Raw genomic sequence first — 13,405 nt, forward strand, 5'->3', positions numbered from 1 at the left:
AGTTGGTTAAGCATCCAACTCTTTTTTTTTTTTTTAATGTTTTATTTATTTTTGATACAGAGAGAGACAGAGCATGAGAGGGGGAGGGGCAGGGAGAGAGGGAGACACAGAACCGGAAGCAGGCTCCAGGCTCTGAGCCAGCTGTCAGCACAGAGCCTGACGCGGGGCTCGAACCCACGAACGTGAGATCTGACCTGAGCCAAAGTCGGAGCCTTAACCAACTGAGCCACCCTGGCGCCCCAAGCATCCAACTCTTGACTTTTGCTCAGGTTATGATCTCATGATTTTTGAGTTCAAGCCCCATGTCAGGCTGTGTGCTGACAGCACGGAGCCTGCCTGGAATTCTCTCTCTCCCTCTTTCTCTCTCTCTCTGTCCCTCCCCCACTCATGCATGTACTCTCTCTCTCAAAATAAATAAACATTTGAAAAAAAGAATGGGCTCCAAAAATAGTGATTTTTATTTTTTAAATTAATTTATTTTTTAATGTTTTATTTATTTTTGAGAGAGACACCAGGAGCAGGGAGGTGAGTAGAGAGAGAGGGAGACACAGAAGCTGAAGACAGGTTCCAGGCTCTGAGCTGTCAGCACAGAGCTTGATGCAGGGCTTGAACTCACGAACTGTGAGATCTTGACCTGAGCTGAAGTTGGATGGTTAACTGACTGAGCCACCCAGGCGCCCCCAAAATAGTGATTTTTAAAAGAATATCTACCATATATGCCATATGAGCTTTTCAAAGTGGCAGCCTTAATGGACTTTGTGGTGTTTTCTGGGAAGAAAGATTAAAAAAAATTTTTTTACATTTATTTATTTTTGACTGATAGAGACAGAGTGTGAACAGGGAGGGGCAGAGGGAGAGGCAGACACAGAACCGGAAGCAGGCCCCAGGCTCTGAGCTAGCGGTCAGCACAGAGCCCGATGCCGGGCTCGAACCCACGGACTGTGAGATCATGACCTGAGCTGAAGTCGGACGCTCAACTGACTGAGCCTCCCAGGCGCCCTGGGAAGAAAGATTTTTTTCTTGACAGACTCTGAAGCATTAGTGAAACAACTTATTTTACATTGGGGCAGAAAGCATTTTTAAGTATTCATGAGGGTTTTTTTAAACAGCTTTGTTGAGATATAATGTATATACCGTTAAGGTCTTCTATGTGGAGGGTACGATCCAGTGGTGTTAGTGTATTTACAAAATGTGTGACTGTCCCATAGTCTACCTTGCGAACAGGCCGTTTTCATCATCCCCGAAGAAAGCCCGTGCCTGGTAGCAGTCCCTCCCCAGCCCCTCTGCCCTAGTCTCTGGCGGCTGTTAATCTTTTTTTTCCTCTGTGGATTCGTTAGGCAGAGAATTTTAATTGGAGTTTGTCGAATAGAATTCAGGGGGTCCATAAACTTTGATGGGAATAGAAAGCACACATAAGCTTATTTTAATTAATCTCTAATTGAAATTTAGCACTTCCTTTAATTCTGGGCATAGGAAACCAGCCACGGGAGCCTATAATACAGAGGACTGTCCCTGCTAGAGATCACGTGTGGCTTCAGCTCACGTTACGGTCATTACAGGTTTCTCGAGATACCCTCTTTACCTAGCACCAGCTCAGAATTACAGAATATTAGAACTGCTGCTAGATCTTATCATTTAATCCTTGACTAAAGAACGGGGTGCTTGGCCGGCTCAGTCAGTAGAGCTTGCGATTCCTGATCTCGGGGTTGTGAGTTCAAGCCCCATGCTGGGCCTAGAGCTTACTTTAAAAAAAAAAAAATAAGGACTTGGGGCACCCGCCCAGCTCATTTGGAAGAGCATGAGGCTCTTGATCTTGGGGTAGTGGAGTAGAGAGATTATTTAAATAAAACTTAAAAAATAAAGAGTGCATATTATTATATCACAACCTTGTTTAATATCTTGATAACCACGTTACTTCTGCTGTAACACAACTTACAGATTCCTAAAAATGGCCGCACAATGTAAAATTGCACAATAAAAACCACACCACTTAAAGGAAAAGTGGGGTTAGGGGCATAACACTCAAAAGCTTTTCAGTGATAGTTTAATTTTTTTTTAAGTTTATTTATTTAGAGAGAGAACGAGCTGGAGAGGGGCAAAGAGAGAAGGGAACAGAGAATCTGAAGTGGGCTCTGTGCTGACAGCAGAGAGCCCGATACGGGGCTTGAACTCATGAGCCAAGCCTCGAGTTCGTGACCTGAGCTGAAGTCAGATGCTTAATGGTCTGAGCCACCCAGGCACCCCAGTGCTATGTTTTTTTCAAAAAGAATAGGAGTGTAATAAAAATGATAGGACAGCTATTTTAAAATGTTTGTTTGCTTGTTTGTTTATTTTGAGAGAGACACAGACATTGTGGAAGGGGAGGAGTAGAGAGAGGGAGAGAAAGAGAGAATTCCAAGCAGGCTCCACACTGCCAGCACAGAGCCCCAGGCTGGGCTCAAACTCACCAAACTGCGAGATTCTGACCTGAGCCGAAACTGAGATTTGGATGCTTAACTGACAGCCACCCAGGTGCCCCCGTAGGACAGTTTTTATACATGTTGAGTCGCTAAGAAATAGATAAATGCTGTAATAAATATGGCACTATCTTGAGAAAGACCTGAAGTTTGCATGTAGAATTGGACGTTGGGGAGGTGGGGCTGGTGGCTCACTGGGAAGGGGTAGGAAGGGAACTGGATGGGAAGCTGGGGCAGCAGGTGTGGACAGGGTGGCTTATACCACACGGGGAACCAGGGGAGGCCAGTGGATGTTTGAGGGGTGTGTGCACGTCTGTATTCCTGCGTGCCATGGCTCAGGCCAGCAGAGTACAAGTTACCTGGCGTTTCTCGTGGACAAAGTTGCAGGTAAATGAATGCAAACTTCACATTAGGCCCAAATTGCTCCCTAATATATCAGCTGTGTTGGAACAAATTCATATTTTTCCAAAACAAGTGATGTAACAGAACTGTCTTTCAGTATAATCTGCCTGGCCGGCTCCTAGTCATCCTCATGGCCTCAGGCTCCTAACCTGTTCTGTAGGGTTGTCATTTTTTTAAGTTTATTTATTTATTTTGAGACAGCAAGCAAGCAGGCAAAGAAAGAAGGGGAGAGAAAGAAAGACGGGGAGGGGGAGGGGAGAGAGAAAGAGAGAGAGAGAGGGAGAGAGAGAGAGAGGGAGAGAGAGAGACCCAAGCAGGCTCCACACTGCCAGCATGGGTCCCAACATGGGGCTCAAACCCATAAATCGTGACATCATGACCTGAGCCAAAACTAAGAGTCAGATGCTTAACCAACTGAGCCACCAGGTGCCCCTCTTCTGAAGGATTTTATGTCAAATTCCTATCTAAGATATAACTGATAGCTCCTTGCTTTTGTCCTCAGAGCAAGGCTGCGTATGGATGTGTCTATACACGTCTCTCCGTGAGAATGCGGGTCACAGTGCACGATGGATTGTGTACATGTCTTCCTCTCCTCTGTGAGCACCTTCCGGAGCCCCTCATATTCCTCCTCGCATTCCTAGTCGTGGCCCACACGGTGCCTGCTGGAGGATGCTCAGTAAATACCTGGAATGGACCCGATCAGAAAAAAGATAAACCCGGGGCGCCTGGGTGGCTCGGTCAGTCAAGCGTCCGACTTTGGCTCAGATCGTGATCTGACAGTTCGTGGATCGAGCCCTGCATCAAGCTCTGTGCTGACAGCTCAGAGCCTAGAGTCTGCTTTGCATTCTGCGTCACTCTCTTTCTCTCTGATCCTTCCCCATCTTGTGCTCTGTCTCTCTCTCTCTCAAAAAATAATAAATATTAAAAAAATAATAAAAAAAAAGACAAAACAGTAACTAACCTCAGCTATAGAATGAAAAAATGTTAAAGCTGCTTGAGGTTGGTAAAAACTTGGTTGAAGAGAATTTTTGATTCAAAAAGACCTAGAAGAGGGTGTAATCTCAACCTTTCATCTTACAGGTGAGAAAAAGTGACTAATTCTCTCACTTAACATTTCATAGCTAGAAAGATAATTTTTTGGAATTAGTTGGAAAAAATATTGGCTTCAGATATAATAAATTTTCCAGAAGATTATTAACTAATTCTGGAAATGTTGAAAAAACAATATAATTCACAGAAATACTGGGCAACATGCTTTACAAAATCCCTCCCTCTGGTCCTTGGAACTGGGTGTTGATAGTTACAGAAAAAGCACATCGTTTGTAAAAATTCATTCTTTTTAAATTTTAGAGAACGTGCAAGCAGGGGAGTGGGGCAGAGGAAGAGAGGAAAAGAGAATCTTTAAAGTTTATTCAATTTGAGAGAGAGAGAGAGAGAGAGAGAGAGAATCCAAAGCAGGCTCTGAGCTGGCAGCTTGGAGCCCGACTCGGAACTCGATCTCATGACCTGAGTGGAAATTAAGAGTCAGACACTCAACCAACTGAGCCACCCAGGCTCCCTAATTTGTAAAAATTCTTAATTTTTGCCATAAGGAAGCAGGGTAAAATTCTAATCAGCCTGTCTGCGTCACCGTTTTTTGGCATCTGTTGCAGAGAACAAAGGTCTTATTTCAAAGCCTTTTTCTCAAACACACTGTTAGACATCATTGGGGGAGCACACAGTGATTCAAACCTTCTAGCAGGGAACTTGGCACTGTTTCCTAAAATTTGCAGAGCTGAGCCTTTGACACAGTAGTGTTGCTGTGGGAATCTCTCCTACGAGTGATCCACACGTGTGTAAAGTGGCCTATGTACACGTGTCACATTACAGCATTGCTTTTTTTTTAATTAAAGTTCATTTATCTTAAGAGAGTACACAAGCAGGAGAGGGGCAGAGAAAGAAGGGGAGAGAGAATCCCAAGCAGGCTCTGCACTGTCAGCACAGAGCCTGGCATGGACCCCCAACTCCGGGCTCAAACCCACAGCATGAGATCATAACATGAACCAAAATCAAGAGTCGGACGCTTAACCGACTGAGCGCCCCAGGTGCCCCTGCAGCGTTGCTCTGTAATAGCCAAAGTTCGGAAACGATCCTGACTGTCCAGCAAAAAGGAACTCGGAGTAGCGACGGGCCGCCCACACGGTGGAATATTACTTAGCCATAAAACAGAGCGAGGAAGACAACATATCCCATGGAAATACTTATGGGATATGTTGTTAAGTGAAAAGAAGCAAGATACTGAAAGGCTCATATGCTATTCTTTTTTTTTTAATGTTTACTTATTTTTGAGAGACAGAGACAGAGCGTGAGCCCGAGAAGGGCAGAGCGAGAAGGAGACACAGAATCTGAAGCAGCTCTAGGCTCTGAGCTGTCAGCACAGAGCGCGACGCGGGGCTCAAACTCACTGTCCGTGAGATCATGACCTGAGCCGAAGTCAGCCGCTTGACTGACTGAGCCACCCAGGCGCCCCTCATATGCTATTCTTCACATGTATCCACGGGGATGGGAATAAGAATATATATTATTTTGGGGGCGCCTGGGTGGCTCAGTCGGGCATCTGACTCTTGGTTTGGCAAAGGTCATGATCTCACGGTTCATGAGTTCGAGCCCTGGGACAGGCTCTGTGCTGGCTGTGTGGAGCCTGCTTGGGCTTCTCTCTCTCTGCCTCTCCCCAGCTCACACATGCATGCTCTCTTTCTCTCCCCCTCTCTCTTCCTCTCTCAAAAATAAACATTTAAAAAAAGAATATATATTATTTTTATTAAGAGCCCCAATAATTTTAAAAGAGAGAGAAAAAAGGAAAGAGAGTAAAACACAGCACCGCTGACCACATCACTTTGCCCCCGAGCAGGCTTCCTACACCGTCAATGGGCGGAAGAGGGCCTCCCCGAGTCCCGGGGCCTGGACATCCTCACCGCTAGCTTGGGACTGTCGGTGCTGCTGGGGTTCTTGACCTGTTTCTGTTGCAGCCTCGGAAAGCCTCCAGATCCCTTTTAGAATAATGTTTTTAAAGGAATGAAACAAAGTGAATGGATTGTAAAATACATAGGGAGGCTGTTTGAGCAGAGAGAAGTGGCAGGAGTGAGAGCTGGGAAGGTCTGGGAGCACTGAGAGGAGCCGAGGCCGGCTCAGATGTCGCCCCTGGGGAGGAGGAGGCGGCTGGGGAGGTCAGCTTCCCCGCAAGCCGATGTCCGCCACCTGGGTTCACCGCCGGGTGTCCAGGTACCATCCTTCTCTTCCCTTCTTTTTCATATGCTTTTAAAAAATATACCTCCCAGGGGCGTCTGGTTGGCTCAGTTAAGCATCCAACTGTTGATTTCGGTTCTGGTTCCTGAGATGGAGCCCTGCATCGGGCTCTGCCCTGACGTGGAGCCTGCTTGGGATTCTCTCTCTCCTCTGTCTCTGCCCCTCTCCCGCTCGCATGCCCATGGTCTCTGTCTCTGTCTCTCTCTTTCAAAATAAATACGGGGCGCCTGGGTGGCTCAGCTGGTTAAGCTTCTGACTTTGGCTCAGGTCATGATCTCACGATTTGTGGGTTCGAGCCCCGTGTCGGGTCTTCGGATTCTGTGTCTCCTTCTCTTTCTACCCCTCCCCCACTCTCGTGCTCTGTCTCTGTCTCTCAGAAATGAATAAACGTTAAAAATAAACAAACAAACAATAAACATTTTTAAAAAATCTCCCAGAACACCTAACAATGCTAACAAACCAACCCTCAGTAGGTACTTAGTAGGTACAAGGGCACTTACAATTGTTGATTCTTATTGATGACCATTGTCATCATTAGGGGCTCACGACATAGTACATATTAAGGCTGACAGAGAGCCAGTTATAACTGGGTATTAGCTGATTAGTACCTCTTTGCTGGATGGATACTTGTTGTATGAAATTACTTCACTGTATTTCATTAATTCCTTAAGGTCTTTTAAAGGCATTTTTGCTATATTTGTGTATTTTAAGTATTGTCCAATTATTCTTTCCTGGATACTAACTTAGAAGTTGTTTTATAGAACTTAGAAGTCTCAGAAGAGTCAGCTCAAAAAAATACCCTCCTTACTAACTGAAGAATACAAAAGTCAACTTCAGTATTCACTGTCGTCAGAGGTAAGTCACCTTTGTTTATCTCCCTGTATATCTCAATTGATATTTAATAAGTAACTTGGGAATGTTGATAATGTGGAGTCAAGGCCATGCATTTGTTTGACCTCTAATCCTTTCTCTTGTTAGATCTATTTATACATACCTTCTAAATTTAATCAGTAAAATGTCAGTTATTTGTATGAGAAATGCAGATCAAAAAGTTCTTGTTCTCAATAACTAGAATTTTATTTTATTTTTATTTTTTTAATGTTTATTTATTTTTGAGAGACAGAGCGTGAGCAGGGGAAGGGTAGAGAGAGAAGGAGACACAGACTCTGAAGCAGGCTCCAGGCTCTAACCTGTCAGCACGGAGCCTGATGTGGGGCTTGAACTCACAAACCTGAGATTATGACCTGAGCTGAAGTCAGCCACTTAACCTACTGAGCCACCCAGGTGCCGCAATACCTAGAATTTTAAGTACAGGGAAGTGAATACAGATAGCTTTCAAAACCTGAATCTAAATTAATATTTTAGCATTTCATCTTGATATCTGGAAAGAAATATTTTCATGGGGTCACAGGTTTTATAAAAAAGTTCATTGATGGGGCACCTACTGGCTTAGGCTGTGGAGTGTACAAGTTTTGATCTCGGGGTTGTGAGTTCGAGCCCTATGTTGGGTGTAGAGATGACTTAAAAATAAAATCTTTTTTTTTTTTGAAAATTTGTTTTAATGTTTTATTTATTTTTTATACAGAGAGAGACAGAGCATGACACGGGGCTCGAACCCATGAATGTGAGATCTGACCTGAGCCGAAGTTGGAGGCTTAACCGACTGAGTCACCCAGGCGCCCCTATAAATAAAATCTTGAGGGGCGCCTGGAGGCTCAGTCAGTTAAGTGTCCAGCTCTTGATATCACTCAGGTCATGATCTCTCGGTCCCAGGGGATCAAGCCCTGCATCCATCGGGGTGCAGTGTCTGCTTGGGATTGTCTCTCTGCCCCCCCCAAAATAAATAAATAAACTTAAAAAAAAAATCCTGAATAAAAGGTTCATCGATGTAGTTTGCATTTCCTTGATTTGTTTCCTTCTGTTGAACCTACATTTCATATGCAAAGTTTCTTCAGAATCCAGTCTGAGAAGTTAAAAGACAGAATCATTTCAGATGCTTTCAGTGTAAGCAGGAACTCTGAAAGCCGTGAGCCCAGGGAGCCATCTCACTGTCTCCTGTTCTCTCTCTCTTTGCTGAGAAGTTTTAATATTTATGGTATTTTGCATGACCTACGTAGATAAAAATCAGGGCATATAGTTAATTTCTTAGAGACTGGAAATTAGAACACACTGCCAGGCTCTCCTTGACTTGATTTTATTCACACTGTGTTTCCTTCCTGCAGAGGCCGATTTTCCAACTTCGGAAGGCTGGAAGCAGACATCAATACCTAACGCTTAACCATGAAACAAAAAGAGGACTGTGATCCTCTGTGAGCACCATTTAATACCAAAGGGAAGCAGGAACCGAAAGTTAGTTTTTCAACATCTGTATTTTATGGGTTTTCAAGTTGACCGTTTTCATGTTGAAGAAATATTTTTTAATGTGTAAGCAATTGGACCTTATTGTGTATTGACTATATACACACTTGGAATTATGCTCAGAGAGAAAAAGACTTCTCTGTAAAGATGCAGACTAGAGTTAAGTACTAGAGAAGCTCTTTAAAAGTGTGAGCATCAAATCGAGACCCCCCTGCATATAAAGTGCTGTTTTCACTCTCTGATTTTTTTAAAGAAACAAACCTCTGCACGGATTTAAATTACAACCAACGGCTTATCGGAGGCAGCTGCAAACATGCGAGAGCTGCTAGGCCTCTCTTGTGGCTTTCGCTCTGGACTTCGCTGTGTAAACTAGACAAACTGAAATGATAGAATATATTTTCAACTGCAAAGTATCTCCTCAGCTGACGATTGAGGCCCTTCTGTCCCAAAGCTGAACAGTAGGAGGTCCTGTCTACCTAGACAAACAAAAGCTCGCTGGAAGATCAAGTTTAAATGCGGTATTTTTTTTTTTTATCATTAAAGACTAAAACACTTCCCTTTTAACTTGTAATTTAACTTTTTGAAAGAATGTAGTATGTGCATTTCTGTCCCTTCTAAGAGAATTGATCAGCTTCAGCCAATAAAAAATATTTTTAATAATAAAAATAGCTCCCTTGGGTTTCTTTTTATTATACAGGAGTGAAATAAGGAAGGTTAGCGGCTTGACGCCGGACCTGGCAAGCGCGTTTGCTCGGGAGCGGGGATGTAGTTTTGAAGCATCGCAGTTATCAAGGCTCTGTTGTGCTGTATGAACGCCCCTTTGTTGGAAGGTTTCAGTGCTACTTCAGAGGTGATTTTCATGAGAGTGGAGGAGCCACCCCATTTAGCCTTTTTAATTAGGGTGCTGAAAAGAGAAATTGGGTGAGGTTCTGCCGAAGTTCTTTATAAATGCTTGCTTTCTCCCTGGGGCACGGCCGGCCGGTCTGTGCAGAGCGAGTCTGAGAAAGGTACTGTTGATTCTGAGCTGTTGGAAACCTAAAATGTCCCCGGAGAGGCTGATTTCCAGCCTGAGAAACAAAACAGGAAAATTTCTCCTTCTCTTTTCATTAGGTTCATGGCTCCACGTCAGCCTGCCCAGTGAGAAGAGAAAGAGAACGCTGACGAGATACTAGTAAGTCGGACCATTTCAGGGAACTATAGAATTTGAAAAAAGTGAAACAGTATTTTGTGACTAACTGTATTTGAGCTCCCAGGATTATCATATCTAAGCTCCCACCCAACCTCTCCACGTTCTTGTGAATCAAAGCACATATAACCCCAAATGGGACATCTCAATAGTGTCATCAACTTCCCTGTCTCAACCTAAGTTATTTAAACATGGGAGCGGAGTCTGTAGGGAGCCGCAGCCTCAGTATGTTTGAAAGAGTTGTGAGATAAAACTCGACTTGAGCATTCCTACTTCGTCATCAATATCTTCCATCCTAAGAGGAGGCAACTGAATGGAAAAACAGCTTGCATGCCAGGAGCCCCAGCCATCAGAAGAGACTGGTGCAGGGGCCCCTGCACGCCTCCGTCGGTTAGGCGGCCGACTCCTGAAGTTAGCTCAGGTCACCCGCACCCCGGGCTCCGTGCTGACAGGGCGAGCCTGCTTGGGATTCTCTTTTCTCCCTCGCGCTCTCTCTGCCCCTCTGCCACTCGTGCTTGTTCTAGCTCTCTCTCAAAAATAGATAGATAAGGGCGCCTGGGTGGCTCAGTCGGTTATGCCTCCGACTTCAGCTCAGGTCAGATCTCACGTTCGTGGGTTCGAGCCCCACATCAGGCTCTGTGCTGGCAGCTAGCTCGGAGCCTGGAGCCTGCTTCCGGTTCTGTGTCTCCTTCTCTCTCTGCCCCTCCCCTTCTCATGCTCTGTCTCTCTCTCTATCAAAAATAAATAAAACATTAAAAAAAATTAAAAAAAATAGATAAAAATTTGAAAAAAAAAAAAAAGAGTGGTGTAAGGGTACTTTTAGAATTTGTGGACAGATCTTCTAAACAGAGATAGAAATACTCCACAAGAAAGAAATTCTGATTCAAGATAATATGTAAACACTGTTAACAGTTTCACTTAAAAAGTCGTAGTAGAAAAGCATGGAATTGGGAGGCCCCGTGGGGTAAGGTTGGTGCAGACTAAGAAACCAGACGCATCGATCCCAGCAGGCAAGGTGGGTGAAAAACCAGAGTGGTTTTTGCGAGTTTCTCAAGTGAGGAGGGCACAGTAATCAGTCCTGTAAGCGGTGACTTCTGGGTTCTCAGCCAAATGCGCACTTAGGACATCTAACAACAACAACAATAGAAAGAAAAACAAAATAATTTGAGCACACAGGCACACAGTAAGTACTGCTTTGCTGGCCGCTGGGGAGACACCAGTGAGCAAAGCAGACTGAATCCTTGTTTACAGTGGAGGAGACAGACCTTAATTATCATAAATAGGTCATGAAAAACTGGTAAGTGCTACTACGAAAAAAAGCTTTGAGCTACTGTGACACCATACATCAGGGGCACAGGTCAAGGGTGGAGGCTTCAGTTCATCTTACGTGAACTAGGAACTGAAATATAAGTAAGTGCTAACCAGCAAACAGGAAGAGGAAGAGCATTCCTGACAATGGTAACAGCGTGTGCAAAGGCCCTGAGGTGGAAAGGAGCATGATGCATTTTCAGACCTGATGGACTAGGATGGCGCAAGCTGAAGCTGGACCCAGAGGTTGGGGCCAGATCATACACCCGTGTCAGTGAGGCGACATGGGGATTGCAGCCCCATCGATTCAGCGAGCCCAGTGATGTAATCTCTACTCTCCATCTTCTTGGGGCGTCCTTGAAATGAGGTCTCATTCTTACCCCAAATCCTTTGTCTTTATAATAGCCTCCAGAAAGCACTAAACAGCCCTGGAGATACAGCAAAATGGCACCCTCGTGCTGATGACAGGGAGAGTTTCAGCCAACCAGTGGCAGGGCCAGTACTAGGACCTGGTCTACCGCCTGAAGTGTGTTACCAAAGACGAACGTCAACAAATTCAGAGTGGGGAAGCTTATATCCTTGTGTCCCAGGCTGCTCATTTTATAAACCTCAGCCAGAAGCTGAAGTGTACCCAATTATGGGGCGCGGGGGCTATTTACTCACATTTTCCGCCCTCGATTTCACACACATTTATTGAACATTGCTAACGTGCCAGGCACTCTGCCGGGCACTGAGGTTATAAAACAGAGTAAAATGGGTGGTCCTTGCCCTCCGGGAGCTCAAAAGCTTACACACAAGCAGATAAGTTATAATTCATTAGAGGTATTTTAGGAAAGTGCTCTCGGATCTCAGTAATAAACCATCCTTAAAGAGAGAGGTAGTTAGTTACTAATGTTAAGCAACTGTGGCAGATGTTTCTAGACTTGGAGGTTGTCTGGTTTGAAAGAAGATGCTGGGTTAAGTATGAAGGTCACAGGATAACTTGCTTTTGTTCAATGTGGGAAACAGCTGGTCTGGAGCCAACATGACCCAGTACGGTCTTTATCTGGCCATAGCTGTTGAGTAGGGTGCTGGGGTTTAAAAATGAAATAGTCAGATTTCATTGTTTCTCATCGCCATGTAGTATTCCACTGTATATATAAACCACATCTTGTTGATCCATTCATCAGGTGACAGACATTTAGGTTCTTTCTATGATTTGGCTATTGTTGAAACTGCTGCTAAATCTGGCCATTTGTATCAAAGTGGATGGACCTCGAGGGTGTCATGCTAAGTGAAGTAAGTCAGGTGGAGGACAGATACCATATGTTTGCACTCATAGGTCTAACAGGAGAAACCTAACGGGACCATGGGGAGGGGAAGGGGGAAAAAGAGTTGAGAGAGGGAGGGAGGCAAATCATGAGAGACTCTTGAATACTGAAAACGAACTGAGGGCTGAAGGGGGAGAGGGAAAGGGAAAGGGGGGTGATGGACATGGAGGAGGGCACTTGTGGGGAAGAGCACTGGTGTTATATGCAAACCAATTTGACAATAAACTATATATATATATGAAATAGTCCGTGTAAAGTATTTAGCTCAGTGCTTGGCAAATAATAAGCATCCGATAAATATTAGCTGTTGTCATTTTGATGAAGACACTTCAGGGATTGGAATTCGGCAAGAGCACGGTTAATTCTTTCCGATGGAGTCAGAGGAGAGCCTGTCACACGCAGCTCTAAGTGCCCCGTGTCAGCTGTGGGGCAGGCAGAGAAGTCATAGGAAGGGGGACCGCCTCCAGGCATCGCTCTCCCGCTTCAAGGGGAGTCCTGTATTGGGTGACTTCGCACCTAACATTCCGAGAGGGAAACTGAGGATAGAAACAAAATGACCATTCGATAGCATGCACTTGGGAGAAATGCGATTTTTTTTTTTACTTCAGTCTTGTGAAGTAAAAAGCATCATTTAAAAAGCAAACCAACAATAATGTTTTTTTAAAGTCCCACCCGACCTCCTGCGGCGGCATGCACTTTGATGGCCCAGCGCTGAGTGGTGTTCAGAGCGGTCCGCGGGCTGTCCCAGCCCTGCCTGCCCCCTTCCCCTTGCAGTTCCCCGCTTCTGGCAAGGCGTCCGGACGCGGAGGCTGCAGTCTCCCAAGATTCACCCCACAGCTCCGCGTGGGGATGCACAAAGAGGGGGGAGCTTACTGGCATGCATTCTGACACATAAATTCATGTAAGACTAAGAAGGGAAAATACATCTGTAGTTGTGCTTCCATTGGTCAGGTTCATTGAGGCCAAGTTTTCTCTACGGAGCCGGATTCCTGCTCCGGTGTAGACGCGACTTAGGAAGTGCTGAATGCAGGCTGCGGGGAAGGGGCTCCGCGCCGGGAGGGCGGCGGAGGTGCGGAGGGGCTGGGGGCCCGGGGCGGGGC

At 45.1% G+C, this 13,405-nt stretch overlaps 2 protein-coding genes across 9 annotated transcripts in view; both read left to right on the forward strand.

Annotated features, from left to right (window-relative positions):
* The window catches only part of CCDC62 (coiled-coil domain containing 62), a 38,401-nt gene extending 29,234 nt beyond the window's left edge, over positions 1-9,167 (forward strand). For 7 of the 8 annotated variants that reach the window (XM_029922159.1, XM_029922156.1, XM_029922163.1 and 4 more), the window contains 2 exons: positions 6,905-6,998; positions 8,366-9,167. In XM_029922159.1, coding sequence (XP_029778019.1) covers positions 6,905-6,958 — 54 coding nt within the window. In that variant the 3' untranslated portion in view covers positions 6,959-6,998; positions 8,366-9,167. Of the gene's footprint in view, positions 1-6,904; positions 6,999-8,365 lie in introns of those variants that run through there. The other variant, XR_003902512.1, reaches the window with a different exon arrangement.
* A 4,122-nt stretch (positions 9,168-13,289) lies between these two features.
* Positions 13,290-13,405, forward strand: part of HIP1R (huntingtin interacting protein 1 related) — a 28,237-nt gene continuing 28,121 nt past the window's right edge. The window contains exon 1 of the mRNA XM_029922364.1: positions 13,290-13,374. Within this exon, the coding sequence (XP_029778224.1) occupies positions 13,330-13,374 (45 nt within the window). The 5' untranslated portion in view covers positions 13,290-13,329. The remainder of the gene's footprint in view (positions 13,375-13,405) is intronic.

The sequence above is a fragment of the Suricata suricatta genome, chromosome 14 (assembly GCF_006229205.1).
Source record: "Suricata suricatta isolate VVHF042 chromosome 14, meerkat_22Aug2017_6uvM2_HiC, whole genome shotgun sequence".
Lineage (NCBI taxonomy): Eukaryota > Metazoa > Chordata > Mammalia > Carnivora > Herpestidae > Suricata > Suricata suricatta.